This window comes from Palaemon carinicauda, chromosome 2 (assembly GCF_036898095.1).
Source record: "Palaemon carinicauda isolate YSFRI2023 chromosome 2, ASM3689809v2, whole genome shotgun sequence".
NCBI classification, from domain to species: Eukaryota; Metazoa; Arthropoda; class Malacostraca; order Decapoda; family Palaemonidae; genus Palaemon; species Palaemon carinicauda.
The window spans coordinates 98,208,431-98,235,268 of record NC_090726.1 but is presented as its reverse complement, the minus strand read 5'-3'; the positions used below and the strand labels follow the sequence as shown (position 1 = coordinate 98,235,268).

The 26,838-nt window shown below is 38.4% G+C and overlaps 1 protein-coding gene across 4 annotated transcripts in view; it reads right to left on the bottom strand.

Moving 5' to 3' along the window:
* The window catches only part of Pitslre (cyclin dependent kinase 11B pitslre), a 769,596-nt gene that overhangs the window by 225,334 nt on the left and 517,424 nt on the right, over positions 1-26,838 (bottom strand). For all 4 annotated transcript variants that reach the window (XM_068357118.1, XM_068357131.1, XM_068357124.1 and 1 more), the window contains one exon: positions 3,650-3,743. In XM_068357118.1, coding sequence (XP_068213219.1) covers positions 3,650-3,743 — 94 coding nt within the window. The remainder of the gene's footprint in view (positions 1-3,649; positions 3,744-26,838) is intronic.

The window sequence follows — 26,838 nt, the reverse complement described above, 5'->3', positions numbered from 1 at the left end:
TTACATATATGTGTATATATATATATATATATATATATATATATATATATATATATATATATATATATATATATATATATATATATCTTCATCATCTCCTATGCCTATTGACGCAATGGGCCTTAGATTTTGCCAGTCTTCGGCTTTTAAATAAAAGCTTTTCCATTCATTATCTATTTCACGCTTCATAGTCCTCAGTCATGTAGGATTATGTCTTCAAATTCTGCTAGTGCCTAGTAGAGCCCAGTTAAACGCTTGGTGAACTAGTTCTCTCTTGAGTGCAAGAGCATACCCAAACCATCTCCATCTACTTCTCACCATGAGCTCATCCACATTTGGCATTCGAAGTAATCTCTCATAGTTTCATGTCCATACAGTAACACTGATCTCCCTAGAATGATATATACCCTAAATTTCATATGTAATTTCAAGCGATTGGATTTCCAAATTTTACCATCGCTTTAGTGTTTCAAGGTTAGCTTCGACTTCAAACACACTGAGCTCATTCATGGGCACATTGAGATCTTCCTCTGCTTCAGATATATCCATCAAATTATTCCCTCCATATCTCCTATTCATGACTAACTCTAAAGTGTTCCAGCCAGCGTTGCCTTTCTTCATCTTCTATTGTTATAACAGATCCACAACTTTTTTATGGGTATATGCTTCTTCTTCTTTGCCCCAGTAGAGATTTCATTGATAATTCTATGAGCAATTCTTACACCATACCCACTCACTGAATTTATAGCTTTTCCAGCCTCATTTGCTTTCCTGCCTAAATATTCTCTCCAGTCATTCCTGGCTTTTCTTTCGACTTCACTATCAATACTGTAATACCTAGCATGCTCTACCTTGTAATTTTCATTACTTCCTCGAAAACTTTCAGCAATCATTTCCTGTCATTGTCTCCTTTTTATAGTATCCCAAGAATCATTTGATATCCATGGTTTTGCTCCTTGTAACTGCATGTCGCGTGGGGGACTATTGTCTCTTTGGCGGTGGAGGCCCACGAGACTGGAGAGGTTGGTGAACATCTCTCTTGGCAGGAGGATTACCCTGGGGAGGGAAACCTTCTGCAGCTAGAAAAGGCGATGGTATTTTGTCCGAAGAGGAAGCAACCATAGGTGCGAGGCGAGACTTTAACAGGCCGCACGTTGCTAGTCTGTCGCTCAGCGCAGCAAGAGACTGAACTGGAGCAAGAGTAGGAAACCCAAGGGTAGGAGCTACCTTGGAGCACGACTCCAGATCGCACGACCCATGGAAAGAGAAATGACGAGGACGCTGAGGTACCGCGTCACCGAATTCTGTAGGAGGATGGCCCGAAGGCTCTGGGCGACAAGAGTCCAAAGACTCTCTGTTATGAAAGTGAAACTCAGCATGATGAGGGTCACAAAAGCTGAAAAAGTGTTTTAATTCCTTCGTTCTACCTTGTTTCGAGTATTGTTCTCCTGTCTGGTCTTCAGCTGCTGATTCTCCTCTTAATTTGTTGGACAGGAACTTATGGTCCATTAAATTTCTTATTCCTGATCTATATAATAATCGCTGGCACCGTCGTTCAATTAGTTCATTATGCATGTTGCATAAGATTTTTTTATGATTCTGACCATCCTTTAAATTCAGATCTTCCCAGACAGTTCCACTCTCTTTGTGATACTAGATATGCAGTTAATTCTAATAGTCATGCCTTCTCCATCATGAGGCTCAATACTACACAAGAGTCTAGAAGTTTTATTACAGCTGTGACCAGGTTGTGAAATGATCTTCCTAATTGAGTAGTTGAATCAGTAGAACTTCAAAAGTTTAAACTTGCAAAAAATATTTTTATGGTGAACAGGCTGACATAAGTCCTTTTATAGTTTATATATGAAATGTCTGTTTTAATGTTGTTACTGTTTTTAAAATATTTTAATTATTCATTGCTTCTTATATCATTTATTTATTTCCTTTCCTCACTGGGATATTTTTCCCTCTTGGAGCCCTTTGGTTTATAGCATCTTGTTTTTCCAACTAGGTTTGTAGCTTAGCTAGTAATAATAATAATAATAATAATAATAATAATAATATGGATGATAAATTATTAGAGCTAGATCGTGATGAATGACTGAAGAAGATTCAAAACTACATCATCACTTGGTTCAGTTTGGTTTGAGGTGAAAGCAGAATATCATGAACAGCTGAGCTTAGTGAAATTGTCTGAACACTCTTCTCCTATTTCTTTCTACATACCTTTGCAAGACTGGCTTCTTAAACATGAGTGTCATTAAGACAAAATACAAAACTAATATGGACATTCATTCTCCATTTCACGTGGCACAGTCCACAATTGAATCACGACTGGATATATGTACAAAGAAGAAGCAGGCTTACCTTTCCCATTAGTAATAATTAAGATAATAAAGATGATTATACAATATTGTATGTATTGTTTACAAAAGAAAAATAACAAATCTCAACTTTTAGGATGTTCATTATATATACTGTATAATGTTTCCAGTGAAAATAAAAATACACGTACGCCACATCAGATGGTTTGAGAATCACTGGTTTAGGGTATTAAAAAATATCAATACTTTGGGGAAAATCCTGAGTAAATTTAGGAACAAGAAAAGTGGAAATCATATTTAACTCGTATAAATGTAAAATGATCACTGATGACTATGTTAGGTGTTTGATGATTTATAAGTTAAAATAAGGTACAAATGTATCTTTTCATTACTTAATATGCTACTTATTAAGTTCCATTTAAATTTTGTTAACTAATATTTCTTAATTTCTGTAAAAAGTGCTGATAAATATTGAAAAGATAGTAAACTTGGGCTACCTGTGTTTGCTTATATTTACCTAATAATTCCAATAATATTTGGATTTATGACACAAATAAGCTATGTACTGAGTACAGTTTCTAATCTATCTGGAATAAAGTTTTTAACACATCCCGGAAATAAAATCAATTTGTCGTTTTTATAATGTATGCCTAAAGGCATAATACTAAAATGCAGTACTGTGGAGTTAACTTTAACATTTGAAGATGTTAAGTAACAAACACCATCGAAAGTTCAAAATCCAGCGAATAATTGCTTTTCCCCATAATGACACTCCCACTCCAATATTTTCTCATATAACTAGAAAAAAATTGGTATTTATTGAACAAAACATACAAAAACATTCAAGTTATATATAACTAAATACAGAAAAGGTCTTCATAGAAAATAAAAATAGCCATTATTACACAGGAGCTTAAAATTCCCTTTTACAATAATAGCACTCTCAACTTACTCTTCATTATACAATTGAGTATGATGCATTGTATTTAGTCTTATATAACTCAATGTTATTATGTCCTAACTTATAAGAGTGAATGTACCTTACCTGAAAAGATGTAATAGTATCGAAATAAGCAGGAACAAATACACCACAGTCTACCCAATTATAAAATAGGGGAGAGTAGGTTAAGACATACTATTATATAAGAGAAGTTTTAAGCTATTGTATAGTACTGGAATGACGTTTTGTAATTTCTTTCAAAGCCTCTTCTGTATTCAGTGCTACTTAAGTGTGAATACATTAAAAATTCGATAACGTTAAGATTTGACTGCATCTGTTTTAGTACAGCTACGAACAAAATAATTCATAAAAAATATCACATTACCTTGGTGAATCATCATAATTTGCAGCTTGATTTGGAGATAATGTTCCTGATCTTGCAGACCCAGAACCACTACCAGAAACAGACATTTGATCTCCTGAGAATAAAATAAAAACATTTATAAGCAACTTCCATTTAATCAAAGTTCACAACTGCATTATTAAAGGATATTCTTCTAGTAATAGACTTATGACTTACACCAAAAATAATATCTGATGATACCACAAAGGAAAAAAAAGCACAAATATATTTAGTTAAGATTGCAAATTTCGTACCAACCAGATTGTTTTAATGCAAATTTCTTACCAACCAGATCGTTTTAAGGTCGTCCGCACGCGGTTCTCCGCATGTGATCATCGACGGCCGTTAGCCGGCAATCTTCGAATCCGGCGCTAAGCGCGCAAGCACCTTATTATGCATAAGCTCCGATGATCGTTACCATCCCGCGCACGGCAACGAGGCCATTCGCACGCGGTTCTCCGCACGCGATCGTCGACGGCCGTTAGCCGCCGATCTTCGGATTCGGCGCTAGGCGCGCGAGCGCCAACGATCTTCACAGTTCGCGTAAGCGCCGGGGATCATTCTGTTCGTGGGATGGTTTCCCACGCGCGATCATTTGAGGCGCACGCATCCATCGCACAGATCGTCCGCATCCATCGCACAGATCGTCCGCATCCACCGCACAGATCGTCCGCACGCGGTTTTCCGCACGCGATCGTCGTAGATCGTCCGCGCACGGGCACAGAGGTTTTCCCGCTCGTGATCGCCGACCATCTTGTCTCGCGCGCGAGCGCCGACAATCTTCGCAGACGCGTGAGCATCGAAGATCGTCCGTGCGCGCGCGAATCACCGACGATCGTCTTTCATAGTTTAAATGAATAATTAGCCGACTCGACTAATTTTGCAAAAATTCTTCAAAATATTCTGTAAAGGTATCAAAACACAATATTCTGCACACATGTTAGAATGTAATACAACACAGTGCTAAATGCCTCATGATTTATTGAATATAACACTATTGAACAGTCTTGCCTATGAAAGGAATGTTGATGTTTTTGAGTTCAGAAGAGTTCAGACTATTTAAAATAGTAATCTTGTACATATAAGCATGTTAAGAAGTACAGTATGTGTTTGAAAAAAATATGAAGATTTTTTGCTCTCAGTAGTGTCAGCCTAGTCAGCCTAGCCTACTATCAATGGCCTTTTTTTCTCATTAAATTGGCATTTATTCCTAGTACTGTAATTTAAAGGTGTCTGGTTCCAGTTCCAGTTTCCTCAGAAGAGATGCTTACTAGAAAGTCAGCCAGGTAAGCCCAAAGCCCCCCTTTGGTACCCATACACAGCAGTGGCCTCCCCAGGAAACAGCTTAAAATCAAGGTCCAGGGTGAGAATCGATCTGCCACCATGCGAATGCTAGGGAAACACACTAATGCTGTATTAGCCAGGAGGTTAGTACAGCCTATTAATGACATATAAGAAACCAATTATCCTGGTAAAATAATATTCATCATTAGAGTGTCAAAATATATTTTAGATGTGTATGAACTGTATGAATATGCGCTTGTTTGATGAGCCTACTAAATCTCTCTCTCTCTCATTCCCATATAATTGAAATCGTAATTTCATACCTATGCACAATATTGTAAGGCAATAGTTATCCGCACTGTAATTGTTCAGAGGGTACTTTCCACTTGTAAGAGAGTAGGAGACTCTTTAGCAATGGGAAAGAGCTCTTCTAGGAGAAGGATACTCCAAAATCAAACCATTGTCCTTTCGTCTTAGGTAGTGCCACAGCCTCTGTACCATGGTCTTCAACTGCCTTGGAGTAGATTTCCCTTGTTTGAGGGTACAGTCATGCCCACTATTCTATCTGTTTTCTTTTCCAGTTGTTTTTTATTTAAATGGTGTGTTGGATGGGCATAATAGATGGCTGGTGTTTTATTAACACATTGCTTTTTTCTAACGTTTCTTCATCTTCCTCATAGGTATTCATTTTCAAAACCATTATTACTGTCCTCCCTTCAGTTGAAGTAGTAATCATAGAGCGGATCTAGCCTTGCATGGTGTATTGGCTCCACCATGTTGACTAATTTTACTTAACATTTTATCTTTAGTCTAAGGGCTGTATCAGTCCTTTTATATATATTTCTGTAGCGATACCTCTTGATACATAAGCTTCTGCATATGAAAATTTCAATCTGTTTAATGATATTAAAAGATTTTTCAGATTCATATTGCAAAAAATGTTTCATGCTACGAAATGAGGTACGGTACGAGATTCGCCCAACCACCACGACTAATTTTAAAATTCACACACCGCCAGCCGTAAACTCGCCACCATCCTCCAGCGCTCCTATTGGTTATCTCCCTACTCTGAGGCTAGTTACCGACATATAATCCTGCCCTCCTATTTGTTAGCATCTACAGTACAGTATCCCATCATGCATCTACGTATCGGCATCCAACGATTATTTCGTTCCGGCCGCTCTATTATTCACATTGAATTAGAGTTGGTGAGTTTGCTTTCGTGCTTTTACTGTAGTTATTGAACTACATTGTGTTGTGTTATTCCACTTGTACTGTATGTAATTAGCCATGGGTCACAAGAAAGTTGCTGATGTGCAGGGAAAGAAGAAGAGGATGCTTTCTATGGACACAAAGCCTGAGATAGTCAAGAAGTATGAGGCTGGGATGTGGTTAAGTGCGATTGCTAAGGAATGTGGCCAAAATCTGTCGACGATAGGAACCATCCTTAAATAGAAGGGGGACATCAAAGCAGCAACATCTTCGAAGGGTGTGACTTTTTCCCGCAAGTCTTCAACTGTGTTAAAACTGGGCTTTTTGGAAGAAAATGCCTCGTTGAACCTACATCACAGTGGAAAACAAAAAAGCTACCCGGGCATACGCCTATGAAGGACAAGCTTACCCTTGCCCTCTGTGCAAATGCCAGTGGAGATTGTGAAGTGAAGACCCTGTTGGAGTATCACTCAGAAACTCCTCGAGCCTTCAAGGCCCACAAAGTGCTTAAGGAGAAGCTTCCAGGAATGTGGAGGGCTAATGCAAATGCCTGGGTAACAAGAGCCATGCTCACCGAGTTGGTAAATCTTTGTTTTGGCCCAACTGTGAAAATATATTTGGAAGAGAAATGCCTCCCTTTGAAATGCATGCTGGTGTTGGATAATGCACTGACTCATCCTCCTGGCCTCGAGGAAGACATACTAGCGGATTTTTCATTCATCAAGGTTCTCTATCTTTTGCCTAACACCACCACTCTCCTGCCCATGGAAAAGCAAGTGATTTCAAACTTCAAGAAGCTCTATACAAAATATCCCTTCAAGAAATGTTTCAAAATCCCTGACAGTATAAACCTAACCCTGTGTGAATTTTGGAAGGGGCATTTCAATGCCTCAGACTCATCGATGTTGCTTGGCAGGAGGTTTTGAGCCGCACCTTGAACTTTTCCTGGAAGAAGCTGTGGCCTGATACTGTCTCCTAATGAGATTTCGAGGGCTTCCACATAAGCCAAGCTGAAGCCAAAGCCGAAAAATTGACGATCATGAACCTGCTGCTCAATCTAAGGTTGCCGAGATCGTTAGACTCGGGTTCTTCATGGGTCTGGAAGTTGAAGAGGACGACATCAATGAGCTTCTCGAGGAGCACCAAGGGCGCTTAAGACGGATGACCGAATGAGTTGGAGGCCATGCAACTGAATGTTGTTCAGGAATAGTTCGCTACAGCAACGAGGAGGAGGATAACCCACTGACAACGGCAGAAATTAAGGAGGTTCTAGCTGGCTACCATAAAATGGTGGCTCTTGTAGAAAAGACACCCAGAAAAGGTTTACACAAGTCGTATTCTTGAGCAGTGTATAGTACTGACGTTTGCTTGAGTCATTTCAGGAATATTTCAAGAAGAAGGTAGAAACAAGCTTCCTTGGATAGTTATTTATTAAAGAGGCCTTTGATACTAGTAGGCCAAAGGTGAAATGACGAAGAAAATGATTAAATTTAGAAAATACAAAACGTAAAATTAAAAAAATAAAAATATTAGAAAAAGGCCAAAAGATAGAAATTTAATTTTAAAGTTATCGTAATATTAAATGTCAACATCTGTCATTTGTTAATGTGTCTCGTAAAGTTGTGTCAATGTTTCGTGCCACTTATTAATGTGTTTCGTAAAGTTAAGTGTTTGTTTTCTGACACTTGTTAATGTTTGTCTTCCATTTTTTAATGTTTTCTGCTATTTGTCATCCTCCTCTGGTGCCCCTCCACTTCGCTTTCGGCCATTGCCTAACTCCAAAGATAAGGTTCTACATTTTTATACTGTATTTTCCATTTATTATTGTATTAGTTTACTATCTGTTCTAATTATAAAGTTCATTTACAGGTTATTAATGGCTAGGTTATGTATTGAATGATCCAAATGGTTGTAATTTCATTTTATATAGTACAGTTTAGCCTTATTATAAAATCTAATGTGGTGTTTTTGTAGGGCTTGGAAAGAATTAGGTGACTTACATGTAAAAGGCGACTCATAATGCGAAAAAATCCCAGTACGAAAGGCACTCCGGAACAAATTAATCTTGTTTTGTGAGGCATTACCAGTATACAGTGGTACCTCTACATACGAATTTAATCCGTTCCACAACCGACTTCGGGTGTAAAAAATGTTCGGTTGTAGAAACGAATTTTCCCATAAGAATACATTGAAATAGGATTAATCCGTGGTTGAGGCCAAAAACCTATGATAACTCCTTAATAAATTACTATACATAATTACACATGACAATAATGCACACTAAATTAGATAACAGACATGTAAAAAAGAATAATTATAAAGAAATAATAAATAAGAAACGGGTTTTAAGAGTCACTTTACCTTAGAAAGTCCAGCGCAGGTGTCGGTCTTGCTACGCAGAGAGGAGACGGACGGGCGGCGAGGAGATAGAGAGGGTGACTACGATAAATGTACACTACCGTAACTTATTCTAACTTACACTAAGTGAACTTTAACCTAACTTAGCTTATTTATTTTTTTGACTACGATAAACATACACTACCGTAACTTATTCTAACTTACACTAAGTGAACTTTAACCTAACTTAGCTTATTCATTTTTTTTATTTTTATATTTTATATTTTTTTTTACATTATCTTTTTTTCTTTTTAATGATTAATTTTAATCACTTTCACTCTCTACACTTAAAATTGATTGAATTTTTTTCTCTTCAATCTTTGCCGTTTTCTTTGTTTCACTTTCTTACGCTTCACTCTTTGCCGTTTTCTTTGAACCACTTTCTTCCTCTTCATCATGAGTTCGCTTCGTAGTTTTTTTTAAAGAAGCTATCGATAGAAAGTTGCTTGGTATGGCTTTTCAGAATGTTTCGAAAATGAGTTAGGCAAACATCATCGAACTGCGCAACTACACGGCAAACCTGCAATTTTTTTGGATGGTATTTGTCGATGAAGTCGACCACGTCTTGATATTTTCCTAACACCTCTTTTATTTGCGCCGAACCTAACACATGTTCTACCTCCTCGATCCCTTCCTTGTCATCACTCATGTGCTCAGACATAGCATTGAGTTCCTTGAGCTCCTCTGTAGTAAGTTCGTCGTGATGTTCGGCGACGAGTTCCGTGATGTCATCTGCGTCGACCTCCAGACCCATGGACTTGCCAAGGGAAACGATTTCCTCTACGTCTTCTACTGCACCCACCACGGGATCAGGTTCGGGGTCAAAACCTTCGAAATCTCTGGGAGAAACTGCATCAGGCCACAGCTTCTTCCAGGCAGAATTGAGGGTTCGTCGAGTTAATCCCACCCAAGCCTGATCTATGATCTTCAAGCAGTGCACGATGTTAAAGTGGCTTTTCCAAAATTGACGCAAAGTTAAGTTTGTGCTTTGCGTGATATTAAAGCACTGCTTGCATAGCTGCTTGGTGTAGAGCTTCTTGAAGTTTGAGATGACTTGCTGGTCCATGGGCTGGAGGATAGAGGTGGTATTCGGTGGAAGATACAGCACCTTTATGAACTTAAATTCTTCGAAGATATCATCTTCGAGTCCGGGGGGTGAGTGGGTGCATTGTCAAGGCATAGCAGGCACTTTAAAGGCAATATCTGCTCATGAAGATACTTCTTCACAGAAGGACCGAAAACTTTATTAACCCATTGGACAAAGAACTACCTAGTGACCCAGGCCTTCGAGTTGGATCGCCAGAAAACATGAAGCTGGTCCTTATCCACATTCTGTGCCTTAAAGGCCCTAGGGTTCTCCGAATGGTAAACCAGTAAGGGCTTGACTTTAAAGTTCCCGCTAGCGTTGGCACATAGGGCAAGAGTCAACTGATCCTTCATTGGCTTATGACCAGGCAATTTCTTCTCTTCGGCAGTGATGTAGGTTCGACTGGGCATCTTCTTCCAAAACAGCCCGATTTCATCACAATTGAACACCTGCTGCTCTACATAGCCTTCTTCCTGCACGGTCCTTTCAAACTTCTTCACAAAGTCAGCTGCAGCCTTTGTGTCTGCACTAGCAGCCTCTCCGTGGCGAACAACTGAATGAATCCCAGACCGTTTCTTAAATTTTTCAAACTAGCCACGAGATGCCTTGAAATCGTCTGAGGAACGTACGGTTGAACTCTCCCCAGCATCACCCCCAGAGCTCGCCTCCTTCAAGTCAGTGAAGATGGCGTGCGCCTTCTCGCAGATGATAGTTTCGGTGATGGTGTCGCCAACAATCTCTCTGTCCTTGATCCAGATTAGCAGAAGTCGTTCCATCTCTTCTATGACAGGGCTACGACGTTTTGAAATGATGGTGATCCCCTTAGAAGGTTTCACTGCTTTAATGGCTTCTTTCTGTTTCAAGATTGTCGAGATCGTCGACATGTTTCGGCCATATTCTTTTGCAAGTTCACTCACGCTCATGCTTTTCATTAATTCCTTGCTTTACTTCTAAAGAAACTAAGCCTTTTAGGACCCATGATTTACGTAAAATACCGCAAAAGGATGAACGTAAAAAATCACGATTAAAACAGTTAATAGCAGAACGCACAGGGCACAACCACACGAAGCCGACGAGAACAGAGGAATGACCCAAGCCACGCTAATTGAGGGTCCCTCCGAGGTCGAAGTGCTGCCTTCTATTGGCGGAAATAAAAAATACATCCGGCGCTATGAGTACCATCTACGTGTACGGGTATTGTATACTTCAGGTGTCGAAAAGAAATTCGGGTGTAGAGTAGGAACGTGTTCAAATTGTACTTCGCGTGTCGAAAAATTCGGATACAACCGGTAGGACGAAAATTGCTTACTTCGTGTGTCGAAATAAAATTCAGGTGTAGAATAGAAAAATTGCTCGAATTTTACTTCGGGTGTTGGAAAATTCGGATGTAGACACGTTCGTGTGTAGAGGTTCCACTGTATATTATTTTTGTTATCATTGATGTTAAGTTGGTTTTTAAATATGATGAATCTTTTTTTATAGCTTTTCTTATCCTGTCAGCAGACATTGAGAAAATCTGGGACTAGTACGTCCTAGACTTCGCCAGTGTCGTCTACTGTATTGCAATATTCGTAGACTGCATGCTGATATTCAACATTCAAGACCTTTCATTTGCCATTAATTTTGTTTTAATATTCTTATTTTCCTTAGAAAGGGTTAAAAAATAGGATTTGCTGTTGATAAGTGGAATATCAATTGTATATGTATATTTGTTGCTTAAACTGTTGAAACTGCCTATTCACCTGTTCCTAACTTACAGTCAGGCCTCACTTTTCATGATGTTAGGTTACAGAGACAGGCAAGATAAGGGAAAAATCATGATTATGGGTTACCCTAGAGTGGGCTAACTCCTAATCTAATCTAGCAACTCACAACCATTGCCGACACTTGGATAATTAACCCACTCAATTTTACCGGATATTGTTTTTATTTAGTTTCTATCACAGTATAGTTGCTCCTATCTAGAAATACTGTGTAACACTCGCTGATACTTGAGTGTATATTACTGTAATATACTACTATTACTATAGTAAAGCTTGACAGTACTGTAAATATTCCCTGTTTTCGTTTGGACGACTTGACTCGCAGTAAATGTAGCATACATCTGAAAACATTACTGTAATTCTGTACTGCACAATATGTACACCGTACAATTTAAAATTACCTTTGTATAGAGTACCATTTAAGATTAACTATGTGTACTGTATATACTTTTAACGACCAAAAACCATTTTCGTTCGTCGTAAGCAGCAATCTTGAAACACGAAGCAATTCTTGAAGGTTGTCTCTTGCCCAGTAATCCAACATCTACAGTAACCAAGTAATAATATTTATCACATCTATTTTGATTGGTTAGAAAATTAAAAGATAATGATAAAAGTATTGTTAGTGTCGTTATATTCATTTTGTAAACGCATATAGCCACAATAACCGAACAAAAAAATTGTTTTTTCAATTTCAATCATCGTACACTTTTTACTAATTACACAGTAGTTTGGAAGTATTGACTAAACAAAATATAATTTGCTCACTATAATCATATACTATAGTTGTGTTTAAGTAAGTAAAAATAAAAAGGATTCAAGAAATTATTACAATTGTCTTCCCTACTCTTAATAAGCATAAAGAATTGCATCTTGAAGTATTTCATAGTATATAAAGGACAAGAACATTGGATACATCTAAGCTTCTAGAAGATGAGCACAGAGAAACCTTTGCAATAGTGTAGGAATCGATTTGTAGTCTTATAGACTTTAAAAGACAAAGAGTAAACAATTAATGAAGAGGTGTGATATCAAAAACATATATTTAGTCAGTTATTAGTGAAGTTTTGGGACACGCAGTTACAAGGAGAAAGCCATGAATATCAAATGATACTTGGGATACTATAAAAACGAGACAAAGAAGGAAATTGGCTGTAGAAAGTTTTGAGGAAGTAATAAAAATTACATGGTAGAGCATTTTGAGTATTTCAATATTGATAGTGAAGTCAAAAGAAAAGGTAGGAATGTCTGGAGAGAATATCTAGACAGAGAAGCAGATAAGATGACAAAGCTATGAATTCAGGGTGTGACTACGGAGTAAGAATTCCTCATAAAATTATTAATGAAATCTCTACTGGGCCAAAGAAGAAGCAGCATATACCCATCAAAAGGAGAGCTGTACGTGTTATAACAACAGAATATGGAAAGGCATCGTTGGATGGAACACTTTAGTGAGTCATGAATAGGAGATATGAAGGGAATAATTTGATTGATATATCTGCAGCTGAGGAAGACATTGATGTGCCCATGAATGATTTTAGTGTGTTCTAAGTAGAAGCTATCATTAAAAAACTAAAGAGATGGAAAGCCACTGGATATTATGGAATAAATGCTGAGAAGATATTGGCCAAAAATGAAGCGACTCCTAGATTATTTACAAGATTATTTTGTAGAATGTGGTGTGAAGAGGCAAAGCCTGATGAATGGGAGCTAGGAGTGTTGGTGCAAATGGCAAAAAAAAAAAAGATCTAATCAATTGCAATAATCATAGAGGCATCACACTTACGTCAGTTGTCATGAAAATATAGAGTATGCTAATTTTAAAGGGACTAGAGAGAAAGATTGATGAAAATCTGAGATAAACAAGCAGGATTTCGAAAAGGTAGAAGTTGTACTGACCAAATTTTTATTTAAAGAAATGTAGTACAGTAATGTGTAGAATACAGAAATTGATTTTTGATGGCATTTGTGGACTATGGAAAAGCCTTTAATAGTATGCACTGGCCAATTTTGTGGAGACTCCTACGTTATTATGGAGTTCCTCTTAAATATGTAAATTTGATTAGGTCTGTTCATGAGCATAGCAAGTGCAAAGTTAATGTTTGTGGGGTCCTATCAAATGAATTTCCCGTGAACAGTGGAGTACTCCAAGGAAATGTGTTGTCACCTATGTTGTTTATCATCATCATGGATTTTGTAATGCATAGAACTGTTGAAGATGGAGAAGGATTGGACTGGATTGGTAAAAGGAAATTAGCTGACCTAGAATATGCTGATGAAGCTGTCCTTATTAGCAGAACACCACAGGACTTGCAAAACTGGCTTACCAGAATGCATGATATATCCCATGCGGTTGGACTCAAGATAAATAGGAGAAAGACAGAGATGATGAGAATGAAATATGCAATGGAAGATGAAATATCATTGGAAGGAGAATTTAGGTTTAATGAAAAAATAAAAAAAAAAGCAAATTCGATAATAGCTAACACTCATCCCTGCCATAGTTACTGAAATTTTCAGTGCTCTGGCTTTGGAGTTCACAATAAGTGTTAGAGAGTTTAAATTGGCGAATTATGAACTGGGCCCTTAGCACACTTTATTTTAGTGGTTTTGAGACCTAAACAAAATAACCTGACTGCTAGTTCGACAAGCAGCTGTCGGCTACCATCGTGTGTTTGTGATAGCAGCTTCATGCCAGAGTGGAGAAAGTAAGGAGCAAGAAGCCACGATGCCTCACCTTAACGGGTCATAAGAAAAGAACCACCTCATGCACCCAACCAGCCATGGAACACATTCATGAAACACTGGAGAATCAAGAAGAAAACAAGCAGAACAACAACAACAACCAGAACACCGAAGCAGAGAACAACTACGACACTACCTCTCATCCTGCCCAACAACCACCTCCACCTGAAGCCAACGACAGCACGTCTACCTGGCCAGGCAGATTCAGGCTTACTACCAGCCCCAGCATGAGCTTTTATGCTGCTATAGCCGCATTGGAGTCTGAGAATCCATAGCTAAAGATGACAATAAAACCCAATCGCCGAGGACAACTCGACATCTCTGCCCAGGACAAGGAAACCACAGACTTCTCAGTGCAGCAGGAGAATGTTCAACACCTCAGACAAGCCTATGACCATGACCTTGACCTACCACTCGAACAGTGTTGAACCACCCATCCATTCTCTCAGCCAAGAGATGCTAGGGGGAAATCAGGAAGAAGATCCTACAAGCTTGAAGCAGTCAACAAGGTACAACAACCTCCACAGATTTCCTTTGGTTACTGGAGAACCTTCCACTAGGAGGAATACTTTCCAGAGCCCCTCAGATGCTTCAGGTGTCAGAAGTTCAGAGACTACAGGAGCTGCTACACAGGTCCGGAGGTCTGTGCAGTTTGTAGCAGCTGACAGCCTCCCACCGACCACTGCATTACCAAGTTCAAGGCTGGACAACACACAGTTGCAAAGTGCCCCAACTGACGAGGATCTCACCATGCTTGGCAGAAGAGATGCCCAGCAAGTCTCCAGCACATCGCCGATCTCCAGGGAGCAGATCGCTACTACAACCTGCAGGCAACGCAGCTAAGTCGAACCTACCAACTTCCTACCAACCACACCTCTCCTCAAACCAACCACAGCCCCAAACCTAGTCCTACCCCAAACAGACCTGTAATTCATGAACTTTCCCTTCCTCCACGTCCTCTCCAAAAACCCAAACCTCCATATCCTCCAAAACCACCTCCAAGGTTACAACGAGTCCCCTCTCACACTCCTACTCCACCTTCACAAAATTCTCCTCCCCTTCCACCCCTGCCATTCCCTCTGAGAAAACCCAACCACAATCCATCTAACCAATAGCCCACACTACCATTACCACCAATTCCTTAAATGACTTTCCAAGCTTCCCTAGACACACTGTCAGAAGCCCTCCAAGTATCTCACTTCCCTCCACTCCCTTTAAACCACCCTCCACTGATTTGACCAACCTTGATCTCATCACTTGCCTCATAGCCATGATATCTAACATCCTTAGCAACTTTTTAAATGCACATAAAATTAACTTTTCACACCAAACCAGGAAACTCTACAGAAGACAAAACCGATGAACTTCATGCTCTCTACTCATTGAAATAACATAACATTCCTTACAAGTAACACTGGAAGTGAAAATTGACAAATGGTACTCATGGTACCACGAAATAAACAACAACACATCTCTAGCAAAGATATGGGGCTGGTTCAACAAAATCTATGGGAAAACAGTACACCCAGAGTCACCCACCCAGAGTCACACACCCAGACCCATTAGCAGCAACAAATACAATAGCAAATAACATTGCTGACCAAGCCAAAAGCACAAATCTTTCTCTGCAAACCATAAATAGACAGAGAACTCTGCTCCCAATCAGGATCATCATTATTGAAGCTGCTTGCAACATGACAGATGACACTGATAACCCCTATACCATGAAAGAACTTAACACAGCTCTTGCAAAAGGCAGAAAAGATACTGCCACAGGAGCCAACCTTATCACATACAGTATGCTAAGAAATATGGGAAGCCTCGCAAAATTGGTGTAATTGCATTTAATCAACAGAACACATACTGAAAGGCTCCAACAAATAAAATGGAATCAACAAGACACGAAACCCATAACAAAACCCAAAGAACCAGACACCTACCGACCCATAGCTTTAATTAGCTGCATCGAGAAAGTCGCTGAACGAATGGTACTCAGCAGACTCCAGTGAAAAATAGGCCCACTACATCCTTGCCTTTATGCCTACAGACAAGGCATAGGCACTCAAGAGTGTAAGAGAGTATGTATAACCGAAGTCCTCACAACAATCAACGACAAAAAAAGCTTTTGTCATATTTCTCGAGCCTTTGAGCTAGCTAGCAGCCCAGCAATCCTCTTCATGCTTATGAAAAAAAGAGTGAAAGGACACCTACTGACCTGGACTCAGAATTACACACAGAAAAGAGAAGCCAGAGTCACCTTTCAAAGGAAAACCTTTTAATTCATCCCCCTTGAAAATGGAACACCCCAGGGAGGCATACTAAGCCCATATCTTTTCAACCTACTTATGGAGAATCTAGCCACTCTAGACCTTCCAAACAGAGTGGAAATCTTCGTCTATGCCGATGACATACGTATTATCTGCCCAAATAAAAGGACACTCACGCAAAACCACCCAAAAGACACTGGACATGATCTAGGCCAAATGCAAAGACCTCGGCCTAAAAGTCAACACAAACAAGATCAAAGCCATGGCCATCAAATACCCACAGGACCATCCGAATTTCATTCTCATGGGCAAACCCATAGAATGGGTAAATCACTTCATGTATCTAGGAGTAATCATCAACAACTCTGTCACCTGCCAACGAAGTAACCCACCTCTTGAGAGAAAACAAATATTCGTCTCTTAGCCATGAAATGAATGACCTTCCTCAAACAAGGAGTATCAAATAACCTCCTAAGACTGTTTTACATTCAATCAACTCGATTTCACATCGACTATGCAGCACATATGCTCACCTTGCTGAGGGAAACTCAAAAAGCCTCCTTAGAAGTGGTAAAAAATAATGCCAGGAAACTCATCAGCAGCTCTCCAATATGGACCAGACTCTGCTTGTTAAGAGCCGAAACTTAAATAATTTCCCTTTCATCTATGATCGACATCAGAAACTGCAGTAACATATTTAAGTCAACCAAAGGAGACAGAGATTGCTCTCGGAACAACAGGATTAAAAGACTCCTCCCTTTGGCGGAGGAGACTGATCTGCCAAAGACACACGCAAAGAGACTGCTGGACACAGAAGAATGCAAATGCAAAACAAAGCCTACAAAACAAAGGGGCAACAAAACCACAAAGGCTACATCACTCCTGGCCAGTGGTCTCCGGACCCCAATCAGTGCAGCTTCACCATCCTTTCTGCAACAAGCAAAGCTCTCTGCATGCCAGAACAACTCACAGCAGCAGCCAAATATGCAGTCAGCAACACCTCAGCCCCAAGCAGTTGTTTCTCCATCAGGCTACAGTGAAAACTGGAGGCTTTCAAAACACGCCCCTACACTACAAACCGAGCTAGTGGCGATTGCCAAAGTCCTAGAACACTTGGCCCATCTACATGGAGGAAACACAATAATCCACACGAATTCGAGAGGAGCCATTCTGGCTCTTAGCAACAAAGAACACACTGAAAATGTCTACGTAATCACAGCCATACAGAATCTAGCCTTAGCTCACCAAAGCAACAACAGACAAATAACACTAAATTGGATCCCAAGTCACACTAGAATCAATGCAATGATGAGTCCGATCACCTAGCCAAATCTGCCCTAATGTGCCAGACAATCAGTATCACACTTCAACTTTCACTGAAAATCAACAAGAATCAAATGACAGCCTTTTGCAACATGCAAAAGACTAGCGAAGTAAGGCGAGCCTTCCTTGATGGATGCAGATCAGCCAGATGTTACATTGAATCAACAAACCTAATCATGTATCCGCTTGCCAGAAAAATACCCCGCCAAGTTGCAGTCATTATTTGCAGACTGCGACTGGGATATCTGTGCAACTGGCAAATCATCATTGATATTGATAACGACAAAGACCCAGCAGCACAACAGAGACCAGAAAGACCATGCAACAACTGTCAGCAACTAACAGATGAACCTCTGCAACACTACCATATTAAATTATCCAGAAACAAGCCTATTACGACAATTTCAACCCCAACATTCCTGTAACTGCGACAGCAATTGTAAAACACATTATTGCTAATGTTGATACATTCCCAGCCTTTCTCCGCAGCTACCCTCCCTCCAGATAACGTAATACCAGCACCAGTTTGAACCAAAGTAACCCAACTTAAACTATGTTTAATCTCTTTTTAGCTCTTCTCTCACTTGAAATTTCTCTTCTCTACAGAACTTCAGGAATCCCTCCCAACTAAACATTAAATCTCAAAGCATGTAGACGTCTCAATGACTGCAATAAATAATTTAAATTTTATCATTTTTGTTCTAGTATTTTCATGTACAGTAATGTTTACTCCACCCTTTCTCTACCACTCACATCTGCTAACCATTTCTCCTTTTCAGCTTTCTTATTCAAGCTGAAACTTTATACTATTGCTCATCCTAAAAACTTAAGCTCAAGCTACTATGGAAGTTTATTACTTTTCCTATACTAATATTTCTAACTAAACCTTTCCCAACTCCTTCCCGAGCCCTTCTACTGATCAGGACTTACTGCTATACCGCTTTCTCTCCAACTAAACAACGGGAGCCAATGGGCTCTTTTGAGGAGGAGGCCTCCTCCCCTCCATCACCTTCTTCATTTTCCATTGACTGAAAGAGGCTGGGGCAGCTCTAAAATAAGAAAAGCAAAGCTGCTGATTATCCTTGACCCACATCCTATGTCAAACCACCTACAAATAAAAGTTGCAGATTATCCCATAACCTAAATCCCCTACAAACCTTAAAGCACAACAAAAACCTAAGGGCTGCAAGCGTGCAAGAGCCTGTGCCTGGCTATAAGGGCCAGGCAATATCAAACAACAAACATATAAAAATCAGGCTATATATATGTTAAGTGAGATCAGTATTATTGTAAGGACATGACTCGTGGTATGACAATGAAACAATATCTAACAGATTTTTTATATTTAAGAAAAAAAAACCTCGGAAGAATATTGGGAGTTAAATGACAGGACAAGATTAGAAATGAAACAATAAGAGAGATTACCCGAGTGTTCTTATGTGGATGAGATCATGGTGAGCGGTATATGAAGAAGGATTGGGTATTCTCTTCGCACTCCTAAAGAGATTAGTTCACCAAAAGTTTAGCTGGGCTTCAAAAAGACTAGAGGAGTTGGAAGACCCAAGCCTACATGGCTGAGGACTATGAAACGTGAAGTAGATGATGAATGGAGGAATATTTATTTAAAAGATAAAGAGATGACTGGCGAGATCTAGCCGAGGCCCTTTGTGTCAATAAGCGTAGGAAGAGATGATGATGAATACAGTAAGTAAAATCATTTGCTTTCGTTCACCTGAGACTGTTTACATTTAATTCCAGAGGATGGCGTATATGGTATGTAAACAATGTTAAAAGCAAAAAACAAAAAACCTATATGTATATATATATATATATATATATATATATATATATATATATATATATATATATATATATATATATATATATATAAGGGGATTTATGGTTTTTTTTTGGAGATTTGTGACCTTTAACAATGTTTACATACCATCTACACCATCCCTTGGCATAAGATGTAAACAGTCTTAGTGATTTTACTTACTGTAGTCAACAAATACCATAGTAAAAACAATAATAAAATAATGATAATAATAATGGTCATAAAACGTAAGTGATATAACCTAAATGACAGAGTACCAGATGGGCAATATTAACTTGAAATACTAGCGAAGCAAACGAATCCAACATGGCTGCCATCACCGAGGAAGGCCAAGCCGCTTCCAAAATTAAAATACACATTACTGGAAAGAGAACAAATGCCCGGTACTGAAAAAAGCTGTCAAAACAAACTATGGTACTTAACATTGGTAAAGGTAAAGTAGCAGCGTCATTCATGATGAATTAACGACAAACACTTGAAAAACACCGAGAGCACGAAAAAATACGACTATGCGGGCAAGTCCAAAACAGAAGGATGACCTAGAGGGCGCTCGTGTTGGGTGACGGGGCGTGGTCCAACTGTGGTTTCTGGGGCCTTTGTTACGGCCCTTCCCTTTGATGAAGGAATTATCTAAATGGAAGACAGCCTGTGAATAGTGGTTTTCACATGCCCCTGATGTATACACGACACCCACAAGGTGCTCGCGCGAGGGTAGTAACCTCTGCATTCCATGATTTTATCTTTCTCTGGTATATTTGGAAGATTTATATCAGAAAAGTGTAAAGAAGGACTCTTTTCACGGGCCGTCACAGGTCTCTCCCCAGAAATAGATTTTTCCTTTGTCAAAATCCCTATATATATATATATATATATACATATATATATATATATATATATATATATATATATATATATATATATATATATATATATATATATATATATATATATATACTATATATATATATATATATATATAATATATAATATATAATATATATATATATGTATATAATATATATATATATGTATACAATATATATATATATATATATATATATATATTATATGTATAATATATAATATATATATGATATATATAATATATATATAATAAATATATATCATATACATATAATATATATACTGTACTGTATATATATATATATATATATGTATATATATATATATATATATATATATATATATATATAGCCCAGTGAGGAAAAGAAACAAGGAAAACAAAATATTTTAAGAAGAATAACAACACACTGAAATGAATATTCCTATATAAATTATGAAGACTTTTGATGGAAGGAAAATTACTTGTAGCAAAAGAGTGGGGGAATAGAATAGGTGGATGCAAAAGGGAGCTAGTGAGGGTTGAAGAGCTAATAAAACTGGGGGTAAAAAGTAAATATCAAGAAAAGTTGAAAATGGCATATGACGGAGTGAAAGTAAGAGAAACTGGTAATTTAGAGGAGGAGTGGAAGTTACTGAAAGAAAATTTTGTTGGGATTGCAAGTGATGTGTGTGGCAAGAAGTTTATTGGAGGAAGCAGGAGGAAGGGCAGTGAATGGTGGAATGTAGGAGTGAAGGTAAAAGTGGAAGAGAAGTATGAAAGATATAGAGAAAAATGTGGAAGTAAAGCACAAGGTAAGTGAGGCAAGGAGGGCAGCTGACCTGAGGTGGGGTCAGGGATTGGGTCATTCATATGAAGAGAATAAAAAGAAGTTTTGGAAAGAAGTGCAGAGAGTTAGGAAGGATGGTTCAAGAATTGAAGAGACAGTGAAATATGGAAATGGAAGGTTGTTGAAAGGAGAGGAGGCACGGAAAAGGTGGGCGGAGTATTTTGAAAGTTTACTGAATGTTGAGGATAATAGGGAGGCAGATATAATTGCTGTTGCAGGTGTTGATGTGCCGGTGATGGGAGATGAGAATGAGAGAGATATTACAAGAGAGGAAGTGAGGAGAGCACTAGATGAAACGTGAGTAGGAAACGCAACTGGTATGGATGGTATAAAGCTGAGATGTTGAAGGAAGGGGGTGTGACTGTACTTGAGTGGTTGGTGATATTGTTTAATATGTGTTTTGTGTTGTTAATGGTACCAATAGATTGGGTTTGTGTGTGTATTGTACCACTATACAAGGGTAAGGGAGATGTGCATGAGTGTTATAATTCAAGGGGTATTAGTTTGTTGAGTGTAGTTGGAAAAGTGTATGGATGAGTACTGATTAATAGGATTAAGGATAAAACAGAGAATGCAATCTTAGAAGTACAGGGTGGTTTTACAAGAGGTAGGGGTTGTATGAAACACATTTTTACAGTTAGGCAGATATGCGAGAAATATTTAGCAAAAGGTAAGGATGTGTATGTTGCGTTTACAGATCTGGAGAAAGCGTATGATAGAGTTGATAGGGATGCAATGTGGAATGTGATGAGGTTATAAGGAGTTGGTGGGAGGTTTTTGCAAGCAGTGAAAAGTTTCTACAAAGGTAGTAAAGCATGTGTTAGGATAGGAAATGAAATGAGCGGATTGGTTTCCGGTGAGAGTGGACTGAGACAGGGATGTGTGATTTCACCGTGGTTGTTTAACTTGTATGTTGATGGAGTGGTGAGAGAGGTGAATGCTCGAGTGCTTGGATGAGGATTGAAGCTGGTAGACAAGAATGACCATGAATGGGAAGTAAATCAGTTGTTGTTTGCGGATGATACTGTGCTGGTTGCAGAAGCGGAAGAGAAGCTTGGCTGATTAGTGACAGAATTTGGAAGGGTGTGTGAGAGAAGGAAGATGAGAGTTAATGTGAGTAGAGTAAGGTTATGAGATGTACGAGAAGGGAAGGTGGTGCGAGGTTGAATGTCATGTTGAATGGAGAGTTACTTGAGGAGGTGGATCAGTTTAAGTACTTGGGGTCTGTTGTTGCAGCAAATGGTGGAGTGGAAGCAGATGTATGTCAGAGAGTGAATGAAGGATGCAAAGTGTTGGGGGCAGTTAAGGGAGTAGTAAAATATAGAGGGTTGGGCATGAATGTAAAGAGAGTTCTGTATGAGAAAGTGATTGTACCAACTGTAATGTATGGATCGGATTGGGAGGAATGAAAGTGCCGGAGAGACAGAAATTGAATGTGTTTGAAATGAAGTGTCTAAGGAGTATGGCTGGTGTATCTCGAGTAGATAGGGTTAGGAACGAAGTTGTGAGGGTGAGAACGGGTGTAAGAAATGAGTTAGCAGCTAGAGTGGATATGAATATGTTGAGGTAGTTTGGCCATGTTGAGAGAATGGAAAATGGCTGTCTGCTAAAGAAGGTGATGAATGCAAGAGTTGATGGGAGAAGTACAAGAGGAAGGCCAAGGTTTGGGTGGATGGATGGAGTGAAGGAAGCTCTGGGTGATAGGAGGATAGATGTGAGAGAGGCAAGAGAGCGTGCTAGAAATAGGAATGAATGGCGAGCGATTGTGATACAATTCCGGTAGGCCCTGCTGCTTCCTCCGGTGCCTTGGATGACCACGGAGGTAGCAGCAGTAGGGAATTCAGCCTTATGAAGCTTCATCTGTGGTGGATAATGTGGGAGGGTGGGCTGTGCCACCCTAGCAGTACCAGCCGAACTCGATTGACTCCCTTGTCAGGCTGGGAGAAACAGAGAGGAGACGTCCCCTTTTTTGTTTCATTTGTTTGATGTCGGCTACCCCCCAAAATTGGGGGAAGTGCCTTGGTATGTGTGTGATGTACAGTATATATATATATATATATATATATATATATATATATATATATATACACAGACATAAATATATATATATATAAACACATACACACACATATACAGTATATATATATATATATATATATATATATATATATATATATATATATATATATATATATATATATATATATATATATATATATATATATATATATATATATATATATATATATATATATATATATATATACATATATATATATATACATATATATATATATAAATATATTTGTAAGTATATATATATATATACATATATATAAATATACATATATATATATATATATATATATATATATATATATATATATATTATTACTATTATTATTATTACTAGCCAAGCTACAACCCTAGTTGGAAAAGCAAGATGCTATAAGCCCAAGAGCTCCAACAGGGAAAAACAGCCCAGTGACGAAAGGAAATAATGAAATAAATAAATGATGAGAATAAATTAACAATATATCATTCTAAAAACAGTAACAGAGTCACAACAGATATGTCCTATATAAACTATTAACAACGTCAAAAACAGATATGCCATATATAAACAATGAAAAGACTCATGTCAGCCTGGTCAACATAAAAACATTTGCTCCAACTTTGAAATTTTGAAGTTCTACTGAGACAACTACCCGATTAGGAAGATCATTCCACAACTTGGTAACAGCTGGAATAAAACTTCTAAAATACTGTGTAGTATTGAGCCTCATGATGGAGAAGGCCTGGCTATTAGAATTAACTGCCTGCCTAGTATCACGAACAGGATAGAATAGTCCAGGGAGATCTGAATGTAAAGGATGGTCAGACTTATGAAAAATCTTATGCAACATGCACAATGAACTAATTGAATGACGGTGCCAAAGATTAATATCTAGATCAGGAATAAGAAATTTAATAGACTGTAAGTTTCTGTCCAACAAATTAAGATGAGAATCAGCAGCTGAACACCAGACAGGAGAACAATACTCAAAACAAGGTAAAATGAAAGAATTAAAACAATTCTTCAGAATAGATTGATCACCGAAAATCTTGTAAGACTTTCTCAATAAGAAAATTTTTTGTGCAAGTGAAGACAACACAGGCCTAATGTGTTTCTCAAAAGTAAATTTGCTGTCGAGAATCACACCTAAAATTTTAAGAGTCATACAAATTTAAAGAAACATTATCAATACTGAGATCCGGATGTTGGAGCCACCGTCCTTGACCTACTTACAATCATACTTTGAGTTTTGTTAAAATTCAACTTCATACCTCATAATTTGCACCATGCACTATTAAGGGATTCACCAACTCCAGATCTACTTTCAGGGGATGGAATTGATGCAAAGAGAGTAGCATTATCTGCATATGCAACAAGCTTGTTTTCTAGGCCAAACCACATATCATGTGTATATAGTATGAAAAGTAATGGGCCAAGAACACTACCCTGTGGAACACCGGATATCACATTCCTATACTCACAATGGTGCCCATCAACAAAAACTCTTTTAGATCTACTACTTAAAAAATCAATAATAATGCTAAGAAATGACCCGCCCAATCTCAACTGTTTCAGTTTGAAAACAAGGGCCTCATGATTAACACGGTCAAAGGCAGCACTAAAATCAAGGCCAATCCTACGAACTTCCTGACCACAATCAAGGGATTTCTGTACAGCATTGGAGATTGTAAGAAGGGCATCACATGCTCCAAGGCCTTTACGAAAACCAAATTGCAAACTAGGGAATATGTGATTCTCTTCAGTAAACCTATTAAAACATTTTGCCAGAAGACGTTCAAAAACTTTAGATAATATGGGAGTTATGGAAATTGGGCTGTAATCAGTGGGACTTGAGCTACCACAAACACATTTACATAGAGGAGTAACATTACCAAATCTCCAACAAGTGCTAAAAGCTCCTCTTCTTGCTAACTTGTGCAAAATAACAGTTAACATTGGAGCTAAGAAATCTGCTGTCTTTATAAAAAACTATGGAAAAATACCATTTGGGTCTACACCTCCATAAGCATCAAGGTCCATCAACAGAGCTTTAATCTCATGAGATCGAAAAGCTAAACTAGTTAGTTTAGCCACGGGAAAACAGGAAGGAGGAAGTTCAAGTTTTTCATTATTCTGTTTACTGTCAAAAACATCTGCCAATAGGGTTGCCTTTTCCTTTGGACAGTGAGTGACTGAGCCATCTGGTTTAAGTAAAAGAGGAACTGTTGCATCTACACCAAAGAGTGCAGATTTAAGGGTAGACCACAATTTATGTTCCTGAGTTGTACCAGAAAGGGTTTCTTTTATGGTTAAATTGTATTCCTTTTCAGTTGAGGCATACACTCTCTGAGCAAAAGCTCGAAGCTCAGTATAGTTGTTCCAGATCAAATCTGATCTGTTACCCATCCAAAAGTGATAGGCCTCCTGCTTCTCCAAATAAGCACGTCAACAATCATCATTGAACCACGGTTTATCCTTCACTCGGTACCTTAGCACACGAGAAGGGATACGCCTATCAATTATGTTGACTACATTCTCATTCAAAGGGACAACAGGATCTACAATACTATAAAATTGTGACCAATTCAAGCACAAAAGATCATGAGAAATCCCATTCCAGTCTGCTTTGGATTTCATATAAATTTCACAAGAGTATGATATATCAGGGACAGGCTGCTCAGTCTTCACTACTAATGAAATCAAGGCATGATCAGATGTCCCGACTGGAGAACCAACCTTACCAGTTATAACGCCAGGGGAGTCAGTGTATACGAGGTCCAAGCAATTACCAGACCTGTGAGTAGCTTCATTTATGATATGCTTACAGCCTGATTCAGAGACAAAGTCTAAAGCTCTTAAGCCATGGCAATCGGTAGAAAAGATAGAACTTAACCATTCCCTATGGTGAGCATTAAAATCACCCATAAAGACAAAAGAAGCCTTTCTATCATCTTCTTGTATCTTAGCCATAATGCTAAGAAGACAATCGAAGATAGAATCATCCATGTCTGGATTCCGGTAGATCGAACACAAATAAAAGTTGTTATACCTGCCACAAACTTTTATTACCTGAATCTCATGACATCCACATTGATAGCAGGACTTATGAAATGCGGGGTACTCAGTCCTAATATACACCGCCATTCCCCTGGCCCTAGGGATGGCATCACGTTTCAACATTATTGGCTTCTTAAAACCACTTATAAGGAGCTCAGATAAGTGCCTTATATTAGAAACCAAAGTTTCTGGATGCAACTGTAAGGTCTTGGATATTTGCATGAAGACCACGAATATTGCAATACAGAAGAAGACATTGAGGAAATCTAGGATGTACTGGTGCCGGATTTCGCTCAATGTCTCCAGACAGCATAAGAATTAATTAAAATAAAAAAAGAGACATCATACTTAAAAACTAGATTAACAAGTATTATAACAAAAACAATATGTACAGAATTATAAATTAAGTGATTGATGATACCCAAAGACTATAGTAAAAAGTCGGAAAAACT